The sequence below is a fragment of the Talaromyces rugulosus genome, chromosome II, assembly GCF_013368755.1.
Source record: "Talaromyces rugulosus chromosome II, complete sequence".
Lineage (NCBI taxonomy): Eukaryota > Fungi > Ascomycota > Eurotiomycetes > Eurotiales > Trichocomaceae > Talaromyces > Talaromyces rugulosus.
The window spans coordinates 5,794,983-5,816,701 of record NC_049562.1 but is presented as its reverse complement, the minus strand read 5'-3'; the positions used below and the strand labels follow the sequence as shown (position 1 = coordinate 5,816,701).

Below are 21,719 nucleotides of genomic sequence, written 5' to 3'. Positions count from 1 at the left end.
GCGACGGAGGAGATGAAAAGCACCAGGTTGTAGAACTATTCGTCGAGTCAGATTATCGTCTGAAAAGAAATGAATAAACGGATCTCACAGCAGCTCGGGAGTACTCGTTCTCCTCGGCTTCGGTACGGGCTTCGACAAAGAGCCGTCGTAAATTAGGGAGGTTCGCCTAATTTGCGTTAGATATGCGATTCGGAAATTTTGTATGCTCAGAAATGTACCATTGCTTGGGTTATAGATCGTCAGTAGAGCCCATGCGTTTGTCTGGCGTGATAGGGGCGATATCGCGAGAGAGAGACGGAAGTCCGTGGCGGGCGGTGAAAGCGAGCTAATTAAGCTGTGATCGGCCGACTCTTTTGGACACATCCCCAGGCAACTAACTAATCAACCACCTCGAATTATTCTCCCCCCAGCAAAAGACTCCCATTTCCCCCGATACTCGATTCTGTTTCCCGCGCCTGGCACGCGGAAGGCCAGACCGGCTCGCTCTTTGCAACAATACGACTCTTCGTGCACTTCTGTGGCAGCCACTTCCGGAATTGTGCTGCCACCCCGCGCTCTCCTTTTACTGCCCGACCACACCTCTTCTTCGATACATCGCTCTCATTGCGGAGGCGCGACCTCGTCGCTGCTGAAGCGCTCGTCTTGCAGATATGGCAATCAACCGATTAAGGGGCGCCTTTGCGGTGCCTAGAAAGGGCGAGACGTTTGAATTGAGGGCTGGATTAGTGTGAGCCATTATCTTGACATTGCGGCGGTGTTGCAGACCACAGTACTGACCTAAAGTGTTTCAAAGATCCCAATATGCATACGAACGGTACTTCCCAATCCCATCTTCATTCTTGTGATGTCGACAAGGACAGCGCTGATAGCAGACTGCAGGAAGGAAGCCATTCAAAAGACCATCATGGCGATGACGCTGGGCAAAGATGTCTCGGCATTGTTTCCAGATGTGCTGAAGAACATTGCGACTACCGACCTTGACCAGAAAAAGCTCGTATATTTATATCTCATGTGAGATTTCTTCCTTCTACGCCATGCTCTCAATACCTTGTTGTTAATCGCTATTTCAGGAATTACGCCAAGTCGCACCCGGACCTCTGTATATTGGCTGTCAATACGTTTGTCCAAGATTCGGAAGACCCTAATCCTCTTATTCGAGCTTTGGCAATCAGAACAATGGGATGCATCCGAGTCGAGAAAATGGTGGACTATATGGAAGAACCTTTGAGGAAGACATTAAGGGACGAGTCGCCATATGTCCGCAAAACGGCCGCCATCTGCGTGGCAAAACTCTTTGACTTGAACCCGTCCATGTGCCTTGAAAATGGGTTCCTTGAAACTCTACAGGAGCTGATCGGGGACCCGAATCCAATGGTCGTTGCCAATTCGGTCACTGCACTCGCTGAAATTTCGGAATCGGCCCCAGAGACCAACGCTCTTAACATCAATTCGACCACCCTTCGCAAGCTGCTCATGGCCTTGAACGAATGTACGGAATGGGGTCGGGTCACAATCCTTTCCTCTCTGGCTGAATACAAGACTTCTAACGTGAAGGATGCCGAACACATTTGTGAGAGAGTGGCCCCGCAATTCCAGCATGTCAACGCCAGTGTTGTGTTGGCTGCTGTGAAGGCTGTGTTTTTGCACATGCGGTATGTCAATGCCGAACTGGCAGCGTCGTACCTCAAGAAGATGGCTCCTCCATTGGTGACTCTGGTTTCTTCCGCTCCAGAGGTGCAGTACGTGGCGCTAAGGAACATCGATCTACTTCTACAAAAGGAACCAAACATTCTCAATAAGGAACTTCGAGTGTTTTTCTGCAAATACAACGACCCGCCTTACGTCAAGTTCCAAAAGCTCGAAATCATGGTGCGGATAGCGAATGAGAAGAACGTCGATCAACTCTTGGCTGAGCTGAAGGAATATGCCCTTGAAGTCGATATGGATTTCGTACGGCGAGCAGTCAAGGCTATTGGCCAGACTGCCATCAAAATTGAGAGTTCCAGCGAGAAATGCGTCAACACTTTGCTAGATTTGATCAATACCAAGGTCAACTATGTCGTTCAAGAGGCTATCGTTGTTATCCGCGACATTTTCCGGAAATACCCCGGCTATGAGGGGATAATTCCTACGTTGTGTCAATGCATTGACGAACTTGATGAGCCTAACGCGAGAGCTGCACTTATCTGGATTGTTGGTGAATATGCCGAAAAGATCAGCAACGCTGGTGATATCCTCGCGGGCTTTGTGGAAGGATTTAATGAAGAGTTTACTCAGGTCAGTTACACTAATGGCTCAGTTTAGTACATCATCTAACGGCTTCATCAGACACAACTACAAATTCTGACGGCAGTTGTCAAACTTTTCTTGAAACGTCCAGACAAGGCCCAGGGCCTGGTACAGAAAGTCCTCCAGGCAGCAACCGCAGAAAATGATAACCCTGATATCCGTGATCGAGCGTACGTATATTGGCGACTGCTCTCCAGTACATCGGAACAAAATGCCGCGAAGAATGTCGTTCTATCTCAAAAGCCACCTATCACTACCACGATCCAATCACTACCTCCCGCTCTTCTCGACCAATTGCTCGAAGAACTCTCAACTCTGGCCTCGGTATACCACACACTTCCCGAGCAATTCGTCGGTCATGGACGATTCGGCGCAGACGCTGTGCAGAAAGCCGCTATTGAGTACGCTGCCCCAGGTTTCAGATTTTATGTTTTTTACCACTAACATATTCCCTAGGGAACAAATGCAAAATGCGCGAGAAAACCCTCTGGCTGCGGCAGCTGCGGCGGCAGGCGGTGCGCCTACAGCTCAACAACAGGCCAACGCCGAGAATTTACTGGATATCGATTTCGACGGGGCAGCGCCTGCATCAGCAGAAAAGGAGCCTCCCAGCGGTATGTCTGGTCTCGAAGGTCTCGCCGGCACACCAGTGCGAACCGGTTCCCCGGCAGTCTCTGCGCCTCAGCAGAGCAATAACCTAGACGACCTCCTCGGCGTGTTTGGAAACGACAATGCTGCCGCGGGCAGCAGTAGCAGTAATAATAACGCAGCTGCCGACTTGGGAGGATTGAGCGGCGGTTTCGGTGAGACTAATGACGACTTGATGAACGGATTCTCCAGCTTGAACTTGACTGCAAACAACAACCCAACCTCGCCCGGTTCAAGTAGTAATGGAAAGAAGACGAATGAGGATATACTCTCTCTGTTTTAGATGTCAAATATTTTTCTTTTTCTTTTGTCTCTCTTTTTCTTTATTCGTTTACTTTTTTTCTCGCCCATAAATCATATTCTTCGTTGCCCTTTTCTCTCTGTCTAGCTTCAGAATGTATCTGAAGTGTCTTGCAATCAATGTCTATATGAGAACTGCTGTGACGATATCGGTCGATGGAGGTATGGTAGATTTGTGATAAAAAAAAGTACAATTTCTAGACATTTTTAGCCATGGTTTCTATATCAATAGGACGTGTGAACCACTTTTCTCTATACATTCTGTGGTGGGAAGGAAATGCTATTTACAGATGCCACGTTCAAAAAAGCTTTTGGTTATGCAATCATTTTTTTTTAAAACTTCATTATAAAGTGAATGCCTTAGCGCAAGTTCTTACCATACAATAGCCATTCATTACTCTGCATCATTATCAATTTTAATTAGTCCTTCAGCACTTTCGTAGCTCGCAAAATATCCTCCAATGACCAACAGGGCCCACCAGGCACCATTTCACCCCAAACTTCTTCCGGCACGCTGTCGTTGTCGCTAAGAAGGCTCCAGTTTGGGCTGGGTTCTGGTTTTATCCATTTAAAGTCTTCCACCTGGTCCCATTTATCGGCCCCTTCGGCTCCTTCGTGATGATTATGCTCGAGGACCTGAAAGTTGAAACGGGTTAGAAACAAACATTGTATAAGCGATACCAAACACGCACACACACAGAGAGAGAGACTTACATAATGTTTAGGAACCCGGGTAAAGCGAATTCCGGTACAGTCTTCGATGATGGGGTTGCTACTACAGCTCAGGTAAACGTCGACATCGACACAGTTGTGCATGCGGAACTGTCTGCAAGAGACAACGAGAACGCTGTGCTCTACGCCTGTTATATGAGCCGGTCCTTCGACTTGCCCACAGATAAGAAGGCTCTCTTTGATGCCCTTGACTGTCAAACTTGCAAACGGTTTATCATTCGAAGTCGGAATCGACATGTCCACTACACAGTGACGCAGAGACGTGATGGAGGCCGGCACTGTAGTTTTTGAAGCAGACGATGGAAGCATAATGTGCAGTCCATAGTGCTGATCTACAGATACCGAGGAGGCGTTTGAAAAAGTAGGCCGTCGAATATCTGACTTCTTTTCCAGAAGCGAGCCGACCTTGCCTTCATCGAGGACAGCCGGGGAAGAGGTCGGGGCAATTTCAGGTCTCAGCTGCAGCTGCTCGACTTCATTGATTGGGGTTGAGGGATAGGTTGGAGTGGGGTTCATGGACGATTCGCGCGAGGAGACATCGGGCGAGAGATAGCCAGGGATGGGATGCCGGCCTTGGGCAGTGAAATCGGCAGCGTCTGACAGTGATACGGCAGAAGGGTTCTTTTTTGTCTTGAATGAGAATTTGGCTCGGGGCTGGACGGCTGCTCGTGTCTCGGCTAGCTTCTCTTGCAATGCCTTGATTGCCTATGGAGGGTCATAAAGATGATCAGTATGGTCCGCAAATAGAAGACCTTGGTTCAACGACGCACTTCGGCATAGATCCGTTGATCATATGTAGGCAGATAGCTAGATGCGTCTTTGATTTCATGGGACAACCTCGCAATGCCCGCGAGGCAGTGATCGCTGGCATCTGAGCGCTCACCGGCTATCAGAGAGGTATCGGCGAGGCGATCCATTTGTCCTTGCAGGGCTATACCAGGGCAATCAGTGAATTTGCTAATAAATAAACAAGACTTTATAGGGGGAAATGGGTGTACCGGTGATCTCATGCTGAAAGTATCGGAAAAACCGTTCCTTGAGCGAGATATCGGACTTGGCAATATCCTCCTTTGCTTCCGGAGGAAGACGGTTCTCTAGGGCTGCAATATCGGTCATATTGGATAAGCAAGTAAGCAGGGTGAGTGAAACTGTCAAGTTGATTGAACAGAACAAGCCGGGAGTCCCGCTGGTTGGGTGTGATGATGCCGGATCTACTATCTGATCTCCTGATGTGTAGTGATGACGTCTGAACCACAAAACAACGCAATCAGACACCGACAGTGAGTATACGGCGAAAGAGAAAGCCGGTTGATGGAAAGGGAGATAAACAGGTATTATAGCACTAGCATCCTACATTTGAAGTCGCAAGACCTCGAACGACCAACACTACAAGCGATCCGCGGTCGTGGTACGGCGGACTGAATCAACAAAAGTCGTATTACGCTAGTAAAGCTTATTGACACTGAATCTTTTTTTATTTCCACGATGCCCCCTAATGCTATGTATGGCTCACTAATGATGCTATAATAAATGGTACTTGATGCCTTCATTAATATTGATTGCCAATTTAATTCTTCACGCTGCCTTTGCGTATGAAACTCCAGCCATGTATAGTTATGATTATAGAAGAAAAGCTATTTAGCGTATAAGTGGTCATGGCCTCAATAGATCTGCGCACGTGACAGGTGGCGCCAAGCCTGGAGACTAGTCTAAATATGGGGCTGTGGCTTGTTGGAGTGTGGCAAATGACCCCGCTGTTTGTGGCGGTGCGCCCGTGCGCGCGGCTCTGATATCATCGCGCTCGGACTGTTTATATAGCCCGACGTCAGCTTGTTTTTTTTTCGCTTCACACCAAACACATCAATTATGGCTCTTCAGTATATCAGCAACGTCGCATCCAAGGCTAAGTCTTGGAACTCGAAGCCCATTTTGACAGACGAAGATGAGGCCTTTTTGGAACGAGTCATGTCGAGAGAGGAGCACGCAGAAGGTGTGAAACCGGCGGGTAATGATGCGCAGGTCGCATTAATGGACGGGGCACAGGAGATTCCCTTGCCGGTTTCGCCTACTGAGGAATTAATAGTTGAATCCTCACTGGCTGAAAAGGTGGCAGAAAAGCCAGCAGCAGCAGCAGAGCCGGTCGAGACCAAGAAGAAATCCCGGCCCTGGAGCATGTTGCTTAAGAGGAGCGGCACGCAAGTAAAAAAGGTATACCTGTCACTGCTTTTATTTTGGCTGATATGCTAATTGCATTTCTTATAGGGCAAGAAAGCACAGCAGGAACCCGTCGCAACGGATCCCAACGAGATAGCGACTGCTCCCAAGACCGTCGAGTCCGCAGACGTCGGCGACACCGAGCAGCAGCAAGAACAAGAAGACTTGGCCATTATTCTCGAGCGCCTGAATCTGGCAGCTGAAAACAACCGGGTGTTCTCCGTCGGTGACGAGACACAGGAGCTTCTCCAAAAGTTCAAGTTGATTTTCAAGGATCTAGTAACGGGCGTGCCGACCGCCTACCATGACCTCGAACAGCTCCTGACCAACGGCGACAAACAGCTCAAGGATACCTTTGGGCATCTTCCCAGCTTTCTCCAAAAGCTAGTTGAACAACTTCCAGAGAAGTTTGGGCCCGAACTCATGGCTGCAAGTAGCGAGAAGCCTTCACAAAGCGGAGTCAACATGGAAAATGCAGGCAAGGCTGCAGCAGCAGCGAAGAAGATGGGCCTCAAAGTGCCGAATCTGAAGGAGCTTGTTGGCAAGCCGACAGCGCTAGTGGGAATGCTGCGGTCGATTATTACGTTTCTTCGCGCGCGATTCCCGGCGGTGCTTGGTATGAATGTTCTGTGGTCGTTGGCATTGTTCAGTAAGATTGCATTAAAATTTCCCATTTTAGATTAGCCGGTCTAACAGACATGTACAGTTGTCCTCCTCGTCCTGTGGTACTGCCATAAACGCGGCAAAGAAGTCCGGCTCGAAAACGAGCGACTAGTTACCGAAGCCGAAGTGGCCAAGCTGAACGAGGAGAACGAGGAGCAGATTCGTCCCACCGAGACGCTAAGCACAACAGCACCTAGGGACGCACCGATTTCAGATGTGCGCCAGGGTGTTGAGCAGGTGCAGAAAGCACGGGACGAAGCAGAGGTGCCTGATCTGGCCGCCAACAGTGCAGCGCAGCCGTCTGTGCAGGCTCCGCAGACGCCGGCAGTAACGCCTTCGACTACGCCGGTTGTCTCTGGTAGCAGCAGCAGCAAGTCAGACAATCGCCGGTTCTCCTTGTTCCGTTCGTTTTCAAAGCGCACGAATCATAACGACACCAGCATCCAGCCATATCCAGGGACGTAGGTATTTTCAATTTTGTTGGCACATTTACGAACACGAATATACGATGGAATTTGGTGAATATAATAGGTTATTAATTTCGGTACATACATGTAGATAATAAATTTTGGATCTGATTGATTGTGCATTACGATATATTTAGAATGCATACCACGTTGTATAGTCTGCAAGGGCTGGGCTGGTCACCTGACCGTGCTCGAGATCAACATCAGACATACATAACTGATAGATGTACTACTACCAACGCAATCAGAAACCGATCACGCGGCGATCTTCGGACACGTTTCCTTGACTCATCTGTAACAAAACAATAATATTAAACAAAGTCGCCTCGCCACCGTTGATGACACGATGCTCTTGTACTAGTCGATCTGCAGCCAATCCGGCGGCGGTGGAACCGGGCTTCCAGCGTGTATTATTGGCCGGTAGCCGCTAGCAGCTGCACCCCACAGTGGGGCGCGATCACGCACTTTTCTCTACAATTGCAGACCAGGCGGAGGCTGTGAGTGGCTGGGAGCTCCGAGCTAAGGCCAGGCTAAGACCCGAAATAGAAACAGCGAAGATTTCAATTTCTCTGCCTCATTTTTTCCATCGGAACGCAGATGCAGGGTCGCATTGTTGTTTTGGAGGCCCGACAGTGGGCCCTTGACCGCCACATTGGAGATGTTTCCTTTTCGCTTTCGCTTGCAGAATGCTCTGGACTGGGGCCGGCGGTCTGATTGGCTGGGAACATGCTGTTATGATTCATCGGTTTTGTACGAAAAGGGCAGCGAGTAGAGAAATGACATAACCACCTTGCAAGCCATAAATTATAATGACTGGACCACAGGCAGCGACGTTCAACTCTGTTGAGCTGTGGAGATTAGCGCTCAGCACGGGCTCAGCATGCAAGTGAGCGTTTAGCCAGCGCCTAGTGCGAACTGATACGGCATATCGTGCTGAGCCTGAAACTGATGCGTACGTCCAGAGGACTTGATAGCCCGATAGTCACGCCTAATACTCCGTAGTCTCTCGTCTAGAGGAAGTGTCTTGCAGCAGTAATTATAATTATTCACTGTTTCAGACAGCGGGGAGGCATTCCCCGGGCTGCTGGGCCGGGACGGAACCAGGCCGCTGAGGTTATCGTGATGCGTATGGCCTATGTATCATCCAACTCCACGAGACGAACGAGACGAACGTGCACATAGAAATACATAGACAGTAGACAGAAGATAGCGAAGCAAGGGAGTTAGTTGTCCTCGACAGCAAAGAACGAGGGAAAAATGCGGTGAGCGAGGCGGCTCGGCCAATGACGGGGCGGTGCCTGCAGGTGGGGGGAAGAAGGAAAAAAATTGGATCCTCTCAGCGCCCGCCCGTCTTTTCTCTCTCTCTTTCCCTCCATCATCATCTCTCTCCCAGTCCAACGTTCACCACCACCATCTGTCCACCCCCCCAGTCCAATTTCAATTCTTCATCCCAGATATCGTCGAAAGAGAAACCACGGCCACAATGGCATTCGCTGAGCTGTAAATCCCTCTGCTGGGGAGCGCGGCCGTTTCCAGTCCCGCCTCCCCAGTCCAGCCGGCTCTTCGAAGAATTTCAATCGACCTCTGACGATATCTGTTTCCTCTTTCGGCGCTTGCATTGGCACGTCGAAATTGCCCCCCTGCGAGACTTGACGGAAAAGACACTTTGAACGTCCATTGAGACGGAGGTGTTTTCCCCATTAACAACCTACCTGTTACGCCCGCTGCCCCCCTCTCGCCCTCGACCACCTTATTGTCCAAACTAGCCAAAAGAGCAATCCGACTTTCAATCCACATCAATAGACCATCAATACCTTTTACCATCTTACTCTATACTCTATCGCACAACGCGGAACTAGCACCCGAAAATAAACACAAGGCCATTATCAAACAACAAACACCAAACAACAATGCCAAAAAGCAGCCCCCAGTCGCCCAAGGTGGCTGGCAAAGCCCGCCGAGCCGACATGTCACAATTCACTGCCGCCGCGAGGAACAAAGGCTTCAAACGCCCCGCCAGTAAGAAGCCCGCCTCATTGAGCACGCTCAGCACAACCAGAAAACGCAAGCCGTCGCTCTCGTCCGTCTCCACCATTTCATCTCTGTCCGGCTTTGCAGAGAGTGACCAGGACGAAGCCGACTCAGAAGCAAGCTCCGATGAAGACGACAAGTCTGCTCATCGCACCCCGTCTTATGGAGGCAAGAGCCACCATAGGGGCCGTAAGGCGGGGTCAAAAAAGCTTGCTTCATCTCCCCTCTCCCTCAAGAAAAGAAAGCTCTCCTACGATGATGGCTATGAGGGCCAGCAGAGCAGTGCTGGTGAATCGGACAGCGACTATGGCGCCGTTGACGAAATTTCCGATGACGACGAAGATGCGGACGTCGAGAAGCTCGAAGAGCAGATGATTCTCGACTCCGAGGACGAGAGACGTATTGTCAGCAGTGTCTTCTCCCACTCCGATGCTCCCGAGCCAGAACAATGGGCCGGTCTCGGAAGCTTCGATGACCACATCCTCTTCTCCACCGAACCATTCCTGGATGATCAGCTGTATAGCGCCATGGAAACCTTTGGCGAGACTGACCTGACCAGTGAAGCTATTGAAACCCCCGTCCAGAGACATGTACATTTTATCACTGAAGAAAACCCCGAGTCTTCCAGTGACAGCCCAGATGGCAGCACCGACGATGAGATCCCCGGTGATTTCCTGCAGCAAGACAGCCTTGACCCAACTCTCCGTCGTATGATTGACAACGACAACGACAATGGAAGTCACCAGCGATATGAGGACATATTCGGAGAGTCGGATTTTAAACACCCAGCCAACATCTACCATGTCGAGTCAGACGCCGTTTCTGATGGCTCAAGTGGATATGAGAGTATGCTTTCCTACTACTCTGGACATCGCGTCGTTCTACTCACTAACAACTTGCAGCTGATGATGGCGAGACAACCGACGAGGATCTCCCTCCACCAGCTACCATCACACACCCTCGATCTATCCTTCGACGCGACTCGACCGGCTCTATTACTGCCACTGGCGACTCGGCAAGCCAACCATCAAACCCACCGCGTCGCCGAGGTCCGATAATGGGCTCTTTTGTTCCAGACCCTAAAAAACCTGTAGCACTTGTTGATTGCACTGGCAAGCATCTCGTCATCATCCCAGCATACTCTTCATCTCGCCATGACTGGCTTGAATCGGCAACTAATAGTATCTGCGGCACTGCTAGCAACAGCCCACGGGCTACCACCATGCATCTGATTGAAGAGAGTGACACAGAAGCCCTTACTTCCCCTAATGGCCTTGAATTAAACCCCATGTTGAACTCTGGAAACCTGATGATGACAGCGCTGGGTAACGATGCCACACCCGGCGGCCAAGTTATGGGACCACCCGAAGCATTCTACGCCGCGCAAACTTTTGGCGGTGAAAGCTCGTATGAAGACGACGAGGACGAGGACGATGAGGCAATGCTGAACGTAGACGACTTTATTGACTTTGGCAATGGCTCGTCCGACGAGGAAGAAATCGAAAAGAACTCGGACGATGAAGTCGTGATGACCTCGCCTGTGGTGCCATCATCAGCTCAGACTCTGCGTACCCCAACACAAAACCGCAACGACTCGAACAGCGCAGAGCAGTTCCTCAACCATCTGGACAAGGGCATTGTGACAGCCTTTCGTCGCAATAACACTCGCTATCAAACATTGATCCGGCTTCCTCAGCATCGAGAGTTTATGCCCGCCAACTCTCCCTCTCGTGTTGCCAGCGTGTTCCGACACTCTCGGTATTCTGACCCGCGCACTCCGCCTCGGAAGCGCAAGGCGAGCAACCTTTCTGGCGGTGAAGCCGTCCGTCGCAAACTGATCGACGGCCACCGCCGCAACCAGCTTTCTTTCTAAGCATTTCTTTCAATATGGCACAGTAGCCTTGCTACTGTGCGAATCTACTATGTGACGTCTTAACATTCATCCATGTCTTAGTAAATGATGAGATCTTTGTGATATGAGATAGATATCAACGGAAATGGGACGCGTGGATCGCAGCCAAGGCGACAGCCTGTGATTGTTGGTCTACTGTCCATACCGACGGCCGTTATGAGCATGAATTAATTGGTTGTCGATCACGGCTCTTGATGACCGGAGACGACCGAAAAGTTTCTTATGTTGATGTGGGTTATGATCTGGGTTTGTTGATACGATACCTTGGAGTATTATGAGTTTAGTTGGAATGAACATACTTTTATTATTTGATAACACCAAACGTATTAGTTGATTTCTCGATGTTACCCTTTGTAGTGTCTGCCCTGTTCTCAAAAGACAACTTTCAAGGGGCCAGTTGACAAAACCAGGGATATTGCATGGCTAGTCGAGAATCAGCGTCAGATGGTCATGATTGATTGGTGTGTAAATTTTTTTTTATCAACCATCCCATATACCCCAGACTCCAGTCGCATCGACGAAACGTTTTGTTCTTAGGAACTGGCGGGTGCACAGCCTCCACCATCAAGCAGCGCCGGTGGCCACCGTGTGGTTTGGGTTGTTTCTTCGACTGGCGCTAGACTGGAGCTATTGGAATCTGTGACAAACACCAGTTGATTGACCCTGCAGGGTGACACCAGTCTTTTTCTCTTCTTCTTGCTTTCTCTTGACGATACTTCTGCTAAAAAAAAAAAGCTCGAGAAAGTCCGAGTCAAACCGGCCGTCAGATAGGTATTCTGTGCTACAGCATTGTCGCACAGCAGGATAGGATAGGACAGGGCAGACAGCATCACCCCTTTACGGATATCATGCGTACTAAACACTAAAAAAACAAGACTAAAATAAGAGGCCGGACCAGCGATATCCGCCCCGGCTTGGCCGAGCTACTGTATAGCAATTACTAAGTTAGTGCATGCCCTGACACATTCCACGTTTCACTTGGCGCTGTGCTTATTCCCCAAGGCCTCCAAGGGCTCTAGACTCTAGAGGCGCGAACTAATGGGATAGTTCAGTCATGTTTGTCAGGCAAATTGACTAAAGTTAGCGGCGGGCCTCACTAAGCGTACAATACGACCATGTTAGTTAGACTTTGCATTTGAGATCTTACCACTGGGGGAAACGGCCCTGAAGAAATACTGAGTTATCCACAAAATGACTTGGACTAGATCAACAGTCCTCAAGGCCAGTTGACCCATTGACACTATTTTTTACGACATGGATGGGATCAATTGTATAAATGTAAATGTGTATTGTTCAAATGTTTATTACCCGCAACACTCCGGGAAAAAAAACTTTACGTACATCCACATTACACGACCAATATCAATCGGTTTATAATACGACTAGAGCCTGATTGGTATTAAATAATTGTATCTAGAGCAAGCTCGGTCCATCCCAAGTCACCCGGTCTGGTCTAGACTCTTCACGGCTCGTTTCTATTCTTCGAATGTTACTACCACATGTACTCAACAGTTGACCGACAGTCTCTTACAAGAGCCATAACTGGCAACCATGACTGGGAATTGAAAATCAAAACACCCTGTCAAGGCACAAAAGTGCCGCAAAAGGGGCTCTTATGGTGTCGCCGCAACCCCTGTGGCGTCGGTAGTCGGTCGCCTCCAACCCGGAACGAACAGTTCATAAACGAAGTGCTATAGGGCACCCCTCTATAGCTGACCCGTGGCGTTTTACTTGCTGCCAATTCGAGACGTGACCCTTAGTAGCCACTGTTTATAACTGCCAAAAGCAGAAGGTTCCCGGGTAACGGTGAATGGCCCTAATGCAGGAGAAGACTGGGTTAGGGTTGGCTGGCCGGACAAAGTCTATCTCTAGATCACTGTATCGGCTGTTTCGCTTACACTGGAAGCCTCAAAATGTCTTACCTGCTAGCGAGCTTGTCACTGATAGGCCCAAAACATAACTTTTGATCGTGTGGCTGCACCGAGTATACTATGGGGCCAGGTGACACTGGTGCTGGATGCATGCATGCCGAGTCTTGATGACAGTTTTTTCTGACCACGCGAAAAGGCCGGGTTGGTCCGGCTTTAAAATGCTGGATGTCCTCCGCTGTTGGATTCCTCTCCTCAAGCATTGCCTCTTCGTTCGTGTTCATTGTTACTGTCATTCTCTAGCTATCGGCTCTCTGAGCTGAGACATTCGTTTACTCAAGACGTTCACTTCACCAAGTCTATTACATTCACTTACCATATCTATATTGTCCTTCTGGTAGTCGATAATATTTCCATCGTTTTCTCATACTTTCACCATGAAGATCTCTTCCGTTGGAACCCTTGCTGCCTTGCTGGCCGTCCAGGAGGTTTCAGCCAGCGTAAGTAACCTCAACCGGATCAACATGACAAGACTAACGATTGGCAGTGGCTCACTGAAGACTGCTTCCCCAAGCCCAGCAGCTGTGACAACAAGTGTACCGACAAGCAGAGCAGTGGCTGGCACTGGTCTGGCCTCGCCCCCGGACTTCCCTTTTCCTCTTTTGATGGCTACGACTTTTCCGGCTTCACCTGCTCTGATAAGTCTAGCAGCTTGACCAGACGCTCTTCGGTATGTTGATCTTCTATATATGCACGCCTGAAATGCTTTTATACTAACTTACGAAGGATAAATGCATCTCCGGAAGCATCTCCAAGTCTGGCCATGGCTCCGCTCCCCAAATCAGCTGCGGTGCTGACAAGGAATCCTTCTCCATCACTTCGTTCAGCGTCTATGTCGACGAGGAGACCGACGTGATGTTCAACTACGGCATGCCCGACGGCTCTCAGTGCCAACACACTTCATCCTGCAGTCCCGAGGGAACCGATGTTTCCAACGACCAGTGCGGCGGCGCTATCTCGGTCAGCTGGACTATCCCAGACCACAGCGGAGTCGAGTCGTGTGGATTCGGAATCTACTCGGTTGGCTTTGACTGCACCCCCGGCGAGGGCAACCACAAACATACTACTCTCCCGGGTTACTCTTATACAATCCCCCCGGTTTCTGTCACTGTGCCTGCCGTCTCTGTACCTTCTGCGTCCCTTTCTGTCTCCATCCCAGATGTCTCGGTGACTATCCCTGTAGTCTCTATCCCAGATGTCTCAGTGACTATCCCTGCGGTTTCTATTCCTTACATCACCCCCTCTGTTCCCCCTTTCTCTGTTCCTGTGCCTTCTGGCTCGTTTTCTGTTTCTATCCCAGTCGTTACCAGCCCTGCTCCAGCCGTGAGCTCGACTGCAGTTGTTCCTCCACCTCCTTCAGTCACTTCACAGAGCTACACCACCTCGACAGTGTGGACCACCACGCTCGTCACCGTCACCAGCTGTGCCCCGACCATCACCAACTGCCCAGCCAACTCGCAGAGTGTCATCACCAAGACCATTGCTCTTTCCACTACCATCTGTCCCGTTACTGCAACCGAAACCGGTGTGGCTGTTCCCACTGGCGGCTCTTCGCCTTCTGGAACTTCTGTTGCGCCTGTGGTAACCTCTACCCCTGGATCTACCCCTGGATCTACTCCCGGATCTACTCCCGGATCTACCCCTGGTGAAACCTGCCCAAGCGTTGTACCCAAGTGTATCAACACCTGGATGCCCGACACCTGCACCGACAACACTGACGTTTCATGCTACTGCCCATCCTCCAACGTCACCTCAAGCATCATCTCGTGCATCCAATCCTGGGGCTCTGACGCCTCTGAGATTTCTTCGGCTTTGTCTTACTTCACCGGTATCTGCAGTGGCTACATTCCTGGTAACCCAGGCATTATCACCGCTGTCCCGACGACTATCCCGCTTACCCCTGTGGCTGGTGTCACTGGCACGCAGGTTGCTCCCTCGGTGCCTTGCACGACCATCGTCTATTCGTCCACTACTTACACTGTCCCACAAGTAGCCTTTACCACATCCACATCTATCGGCCCTGTCGGAGGAGAAACGTCGGTTGTTGGGCTCGTTCCGGCTCCTACGGCGCCTGCAGTTTCCATTCCTCCTCCGGCTGGAGTCCCGGCTCCGGCTGGTGTTGTGTCTACGCTGGCGACAACGGTTGTCGGTGCTGCTAGCCCCACGGGTTTGCTTCCTACCAAGGCTTCGTCTTCATCTACCTTGCCGCCATTCACTAACGCTGCGGCTCTGGGGGCGGCTGTATCCAAGGAAGGCATCATGCTGGGTGGTATTATGGGACTGCTCGCGATGTTGATTTAAACTGTGTCACCAATAACCCCAAAAAAAAGGAAGGAAGGGAGAAAGAGAGAAAGGGAGGTTGGTAATTATGTATTTGGAAAGGGGGGTGTATAATAATATTTGACTGACCTGGCTCTCTGAAAAAGGTTGCTATATTGTCTGGATAATTGTGTTGTATATCTAATTCTTACACTCCTTTGCATAACCTTAGAGATATCATTACGTTCGCTTGTTTATATTGATGATATCCAAACAATATTATATTTCAAAACAGAAACGAGCATTTTCCTTCTAAGAACACAGGAAAATAATGCGGTCGTGATATCGTATGCTCTATCTAAAATACAGTCTAGAACCCGACACTATCTTCCCACGGAGCCTGCGCCTTCCTGTAGCTCACTCCATGCACATACTTGCTCAGCAGCGGCTCTTCGTCTACTCCACAGTGCGGCTTGCCATCTCTCCCCCGGTACCAGCCGAGGCCGTAACGTTTGTTTCGACTCATGAGCATGGTGCGCATCTCGTCGTCGCTGAAGCGTTCCGTATTGACAAAGTCATCAAGCATGCGCGACTGATGAATGAATGCCAGAACCGAAGCAATCGTTGACGGCTGTCTTGGCAGAAATGCATGGCGACGACGGAACCAGATGAGGGCTGCAGAACATAGGAGGAAAAACAAGATTGCTGTTGAAAGAGTCGACGATGCTGTGAATGATGTTGCCGTTTCATCTTGCATGGAAAGGGAGGATGAAGTTACAGTTAATACATCGCTGAGGACAGACCCCAGCCCAGTAAGGGCAACCAGATAGTGCCGGTTCAAGATGGCCCGAAAAGCCAACACTCCATATGGAGTACCTTGGTAATCCATCGTTAACGTTTTCTCGGGCCGCGCGTGACCTCGAGAAAGAATGAAGTACGGCTCCAGCATTCTTACCGCGAACTCCAGGGTCGACCAAAGCTGCTTGACAATTGCAGCTAGGAGAACTGGGAGCCACGGTACCCTTCGCGCCGCATCGTTTACGGCGGTCCAAGTGACGATCGGAATAGCGGCAACAAGAAGTGCGAGGTATGCGAGAAACGCAATACCAGGGACGAGGCGCAGTATAATGGGATGCGGAGAGTGTACTTGTTGCTTTTCATCATCATATCCAAGGTCATCTGTATGTCTCATGTACTCTCCTTGCCAGATGCTTGATTTGTACAGTACATAACGCCGGTGTCGTAATTTCTTGTGGATATCGTCTCCCGTGGCTTCGTCCATACCTTGAAAGTCATTGAGAATGTGTGATTTTGTCGCCATTGATGCAATTCCTCCAATTCCTTTCGGGTCACTCAACAATCCTGACTTTCGCCGCAGTTGAAACAAAAGTACTACTGCCATTGCCGCGACTATGACAAGTGTTGCTGTTACAAGACGAGACCAAACCGAGTTGACTTGCAAAATATGAAAAGCGCCGTTGGCCTCAGAACACTTGAGGTCTTTGCAACTTGGGTTTTTCGTAGATGTGATAGAAGGATTCTGCAGTGAGGGAGCTGCTGTTGTTGCAAATATGGCTCCTATTGATGCAACTGCCACCGTCCAATGACCATTTCTAATGGCTTTGAAAGGTACAAGATAAGGAAACATCGAAACATAGTCCAGGTTGAGTGACCTTGCAGCAGTATTCCCCGTTGGCTGAGATAATTGGTAATACGGCTCCAGTCTCTTGGCATTATACTCCATCAATTGCCATAAGACACCATATGCAACTGTGACCATTGTGGGAAGATATTTCCACGCAAAGAATTCAGCCATAGGTATATCAGCCACCTTGTTATACTGAATCAGGCCGTTTCCCTGGGCTTCCAAAGCCTTTGATTGTTGGTAGAGATATTCCTGGACAGCGGCCAATACAAGCGACACGACGATGAGCATCAATATGTAGGGAGTCTTCATTGAGAATGGCTTCCAATTGGGCTTTTCCGGGTCGGTTGGGTAGAAGAAACTAGCCTCATTGCCACTAGAAGCAGCCTGGTTTACAAAGGAAAAGCTGTTTTTTGACATGCGACGATCGGTACCTTCTAGGGTACTTAAATCAACGGCCGGTGCAGACTCTTTCACAGAGACAATCATCTTCCTCTCATTTGCTAGCTGTTGCCCGTACTGTCGCATTGTGTCATCAATCCCGATTCTGGAAATACGAGATGTGGTGCTCTTTCTATTTAGAGGTGTCTCAGTCCTTAATATTGGATCTGGACCAATTTGCTGCTCCGGTGACGACACGGGATCGGTGCCCGTGAGAGGTCTATTTTGAGACCATGATGCTGCAGCTTCCGGGCCTTCGAGTAGTGAAATGTCTATATCGACATGGTATTCTTCATTTAATTCATCGAGCTCATGAACAGCCGAGTAGCGTTCACTTGGCGATAAGATATTCTGTCGAATAGCTGATGGACTCAGCACTTGTAGCAAAGACCTGGAGCGTCCCATGTAGGTAGACTTGGGTTTCTGGCCCGTGTCTAGCGATCTGAGTCTGGTCGGCTTTCCTTTGATGTTAAGCCTGTAAGATTCTCGAGATGACAGACGCCTGTCTTCAAATCGAGGTATCTCCAGCCGAGTTGCAAGCGCAGGGAAGCAGGGTTTCGATTCTTGTGCTGGCGCGCTGGATTCGGCCTGATCAGACTGCTGCTGCGCATGGGGAGGCGCCCGGAAGATCGCATGATCGAGCGTCGAGGCTGGTTCTACAGCGCTATACCCGACAAAGTCATCGCTGTGGTCTCGTTCGTGCCGATAGCTTGAGTAAGCCATACTAGGGAAAGAAGTGTGGTCATTTCCTGTTTGGTGTAATAAAGGCGAACTATCTATATCATTTTCGCCTTTGATGCTTGCCATTGCTCGGGATATCAACCATATCAAGATTGACGAACAGGCGGGGATGCGTGAAACTGGGGTTTTAAAACGATCAAGGAAGAAAAAAGAAGCTTTTGATCACGACGGCACATCATAGATCACACATCACACATCAGGCGTCGGAAGTTGTCGTTTATCACTGTCTGAAAAAAGGAGATGCCATAAACAACATCTTAAGCTTCATGGGGGGAAAGTTCTCTGTGAGGCCGCGCAAACGGATATTATAAATGAGACCGCTGGATCACGTATGTGGCTGGTTACACAACATCATGAGGGGTTAACTCAAGGCTGGCAAAGCATAAATCTAGCATAGGCAGCTGTGCGGCTGAGATTGCAATCCAGAGTCATGCTGGCAGGGAGTGGTCGAGACCTTGACGCGCAAGTCCTGGCGCTAAGAAAAGGCCTAGTTGCGATGCGTGAGTCAGCAGCGATCCACTCGATTAGGCTGAGGATCGAGGTAAACGCTGTCATTTGATGATGATTCTCTGTCCCGCCATCACCGTTGAGATGCTTGTCCCAAAGACATGAGCCTTCTCTTGCCCTGTGTCGGATACTCGATGACCCGTGTGGCGTAGTGTTTGCTGTCTATGGAGTATATGGAGTGTATTGACTGCTGATTCGACATTATTGCGAGGATCTGGTGTGTTAGCGCTGGGATCTGTTTGATCAAGCGGCAACTTGCAGGGGCCCGGACCTCGCCGTGGAAGCGTTGGGCGCGTAGACGGGTTTGATTCGGTGCAGGGCCAGCTGGCGAGAAGCGACTAATGCGCAGCGGCGATGCCCAGAGATGCAGGGGGAGAGAAAATCGCGGTGTAGCCGTGTTTGAAGTTGTTTGAAGTTGTTTGTCCCTGGGAAGTGTGAACAGACAAAAAGTAGGAGCGTAAATACTAAATACGGCAGGAGCGGCTGAGAACCACGACCGTCGACTAGAAGCTCCACCCAACAACTTCAAACTTCACAGTGATCTAGTACTACTTCGTACCAGCACCAGCACTTTCATTATTATTTTTTTGCTGAAATTTGGCTATCTAAGTAGATCTAGGCCGGCCTAGGTGGGACCGCCCTGCGCCGATGGATTTGGTGTCCTCGTCTCCGTGGGAAACTTGCGAAAGATATCTCCCAAGTGATCAATCGGCGCAGTCAGGAGCCCAGTGATCGTTTCAAACGGCGGTTTGTTCGGCGCCGCCGGATGTGATCGCGATGGAACAAACATCTTGGCTCGTTCAAACTCCTTGGCCAGCGTTCGGCTCTCCGATCCCGCCAGTGCGTTCTCCAGCTTGGGCAGGTCGTTCGTTTCCTCATCTTTGATGTGATTATCAAAGTCTTTCATCAGAGCCCTGAGATGGTCATCGAACCTAGGATCGGATTGCTTCATGGTTTGGAACGTTTTCAGCTGGTTTTTGATCTGCAAGGTCTCAGTTCACCAGTACAATCCATAGAGCCCGCTATAATCTCCAAAACTCACGCTCTGATGCTGCTCGCGAATCTTTTTAGCAACTACTGACCCTTCGCCTAGGTACCTCTCGAGAGCAGGGCATAGGACCAGCTCTTCTGCGACAGAATGCCGAGCTAGTTCCCACGTCAATTCGTTTTGAAAACGGGTGCGCTCATCCCTATCACCGGATTTGATGATAGTGTGGCAGTGTGCTTCCAGATCTCGGTGGTCTGTCTTGATAGCCTTGGTGATGCTTTGCATTCTTCCAAGGCTTCAATGCAACGGGTTGGTGGTTGAGATAGACTAGCGGGAGGTAGTAGGTGGCCGCATTGAGTTTGGGTATCACATCAGATAACGCGTTTATGTCGTCGCTGCAGGGACATTATTTGTCTTGTTTTACAGAAATGCGTACATTTCTTGAAATAGGAACTGCTTCCGCGGAACGGTAAGCCATGAGGCCGATTTACACGAAAATACGTCACTGCTGATATGGATGAAGGGGCATTCCGAACCTATAAACGCGTTTGCTTGGCATATTTATTCGTTATCGTTATACTAGTTACACAGCACTCATATATGAAGAGAGCTAGCTTGGGCTTGCACCTTGAGATCTAACCAAAAACCAAGGCTCTCACCTCGATGCTCTCTCTCGGCTTTGCGTTCTGAGGCGTCCTTGAGTCGACAAACGCGGTATGTGGACACCGCTTTCCCACGTCGGGCTGGCTGTCTGAGCATTTCAACAAGAGTCTCTCGTCATTATCCATACCCGACCAGTATTTCCATTTCAGGTCTGGGTTGTAGATGACCCCCACCGTCTCGCCGGTACGTGTGGGATAGCGATGCTGGACCGCGACTAGATCAGTGTCCTTGACCGAGGCAGCCGATGCAACTGCCAACGGAGATGATTGCACACTGCCGTTCAGTGGACGCCAGACATTAATGATGCGATAGCGACCCTTGAGCAACCGTTCAGCCTCGTCGGGGTCTTCCACATGCAACCGCACTCGCCACTCGGTCGCTCGGTCGGTCTGATCCGAATGCGCTCTGTTCACGGGCCCGCGGCTGGCGGCTACATTTTTTTCGCGACGTATCGTGTGGTCGAAGAGAATGACTTTGTGCACGCCTGGCACGTTGTCGATCAGAAACTGTTCGACTTCCGGGTAATACGTGCGTTTGACATCGTCGTCATTGTCGAAAGTTTCGTAGCTGGTAGCCGAGGACACGCCACTGAACACTTGGAACGCATCGCGGTCCAGGGTGTACTCGCTCTCATGGCCGCGAATGTCGTCCACAGTGACTCGGTGCTTGGACTCGTTGTAGTTGCGCTGCGGTTGGCCGGCGGGGGGAGACTCAACATAGTTGAAGGGCACAGAGCCGTCAGAGGGTGGAACGTAGAAGGTCAGCTCTGTCTCGATGGGACCGCGAGGGACGGTCGGGTCATATTGAACCTGTGTCTCCTCTCTGGTTATCGTCGTGGTCGTCGACATTTTCAATCCTTGTTGAATGCTCGATATTAGTATGAACCGATGATGATCTACAAACCAACAGCCCGGGGTAGCATCAATTTATACTCGTACTTCTGGGAACCTGATTATCAATCACTCTTGTATGTCCCCGCAGCTAAAGAAACAACGAAGGTGGCTATGGTAAGCAGATCTAATTTGTAAGCAGTCACATCATCATTGCAATTGCCATTTCGGGCCAATGACGCGGATGCGGGGTTGCAGGAAGATGCCCGAGTACAACCTTAGGGTTAGGGTTAGGGTTATCTATCTAGATCCCCCGAAACTTTATCTTATATCTTCAATTCGGAATCAAGCTTTGAAATCATCCCGGCTTCCCCAAAATAGGACGTTATCTTGGCATCCGAACCCTTCTGGAGACCGATGATTGGGAACAGTCTTCCCGATATCATGTAGAACGACGTCCC

At 49.9% G+C, this 21,719-nt stretch overlaps 7 protein-coding genes across 7 annotated transcripts; 4 read left to right on the top strand and 3 right to left on the bottom strand.

Moving 5' to 3' along the window:
* Positions 1-650: 650 nt before the first annotated feature.
* Positions 651-3,220, top strand: TRUGW13939_04495 (uncharacterized protein; the record flags this gene model as incomplete). Its single annotated transcript, XM_035487668.1, has 6 exons — positions 651-727; positions 794-814; positions 880-1,011; positions 1,071-2,277; positions 2,329-2,690; positions 2,746-3,220. 6 exons carry the CDS (start codon positions 651-653, stop codon positions 3,218-3,220), a joined length of 2,274 nt encoding a protein of 757 aa, XP_035343561.1.
* Positions 3,221-3,657: 437 nt separating this feature from the next.
* On the bottom strand, positions 3,658-5,085 carry TRUGW13939_04494 (uncharacterized protein; the record flags this gene model as incomplete). The annotated part of the gene is made up of 4 exons (XM_035487667.1): positions 3,658-3,873; positions 3,952-4,674; positions 4,740-4,900; positions 4,968-5,085. 4 exons carry the CDS (start codon positions 5,083-5,085, stop codon positions 3,658-3,660), a joined length of 1,218 nt encoding a protein of 405 aa, XP_035343560.1.
* A 750-nt stretch (positions 5,086-5,835) lies between these two features.
* On the top strand, positions 5,836-7,311 carry TRUGW13939_04493 (uncharacterized protein; the record flags this gene model as incomplete). The annotated part of the gene is made up of 3 exons (XM_035487666.1): positions 5,836-6,177; positions 6,232-6,832; positions 6,890-7,311. The coding sequence occupies 3 exons, from the start codon at positions 5,836-5,838 to the stop codon at positions 7,309-7,311; spliced, it is 1,365 nt and encodes a 454-aa protein (XP_035343559.1).
* A 1,912-nt stretch (positions 7,312-9,223) lies between these two features.
* Positions 9,224-11,217, top strand: TRUGW13939_04492 (uncharacterized protein; the record flags this gene model as incomplete). Its single annotated transcript, XM_035487665.1, has 2 exons — positions 9,224-10,190; positions 10,247-11,217. The coding sequence occupies 2 exons, from the start codon at positions 9,224-9,226 to the stop codon at positions 11,215-11,217; spliced, it is 1,938 nt and encodes a 645-aa protein (XP_035343558.1).
* A 2,344-nt stretch (positions 11,218-13,561) lies between these two features.
* Positions 13,562-15,485, top strand: TRUGW13939_04491 (uncharacterized protein; the record flags this gene model as incomplete). The annotated part of the gene is made up of 3 exons (XM_035487664.1): positions 13,562-13,624; positions 13,672-13,854; positions 13,911-15,485. 3 exons carry the CDS (start codon positions 13,562-13,564, stop codon positions 15,483-15,485), a joined length of 1,821 nt encoding a protein of 606 aa, XP_035343557.1.
* A 328-nt stretch (positions 15,486-15,813) lies between these two features.
* TRUGW13939_04490 (uncharacterized protein) lies at positions 15,814-18,336 on the bottom strand (the record flags this gene model as incomplete). The annotated part of the gene is made up of 1 exon (XM_035487663.1): positions 15,814-18,336. One exon carries the CDS (start codon positions 18,334-18,336, stop codon positions 15,814-15,816), a length of 2,523 nt encoding a protein of 840 aa, XP_035343556.1.
* A 1,066-nt stretch (positions 18,337-19,402) lies between these two features.
* TRUGW13939_04489 (uncharacterized protein) lies at positions 19,403-21,276 on the bottom strand (the record flags this gene model as incomplete). The annotated part of the gene is made up of 3 exons (XM_035487662.1): positions 19,403-19,759; positions 19,820-20,023; positions 20,425-21,276. The coding sequence occupies 3 exons, from the start codon at positions 21,274-21,276 to the stop codon at positions 19,403-19,405; spliced, it is 1,413 nt and encodes a 470-aa protein (XP_035343555.1).
* Between the last annotated feature and the right edge of the window lie 443 nt (positions 21,277-21,719).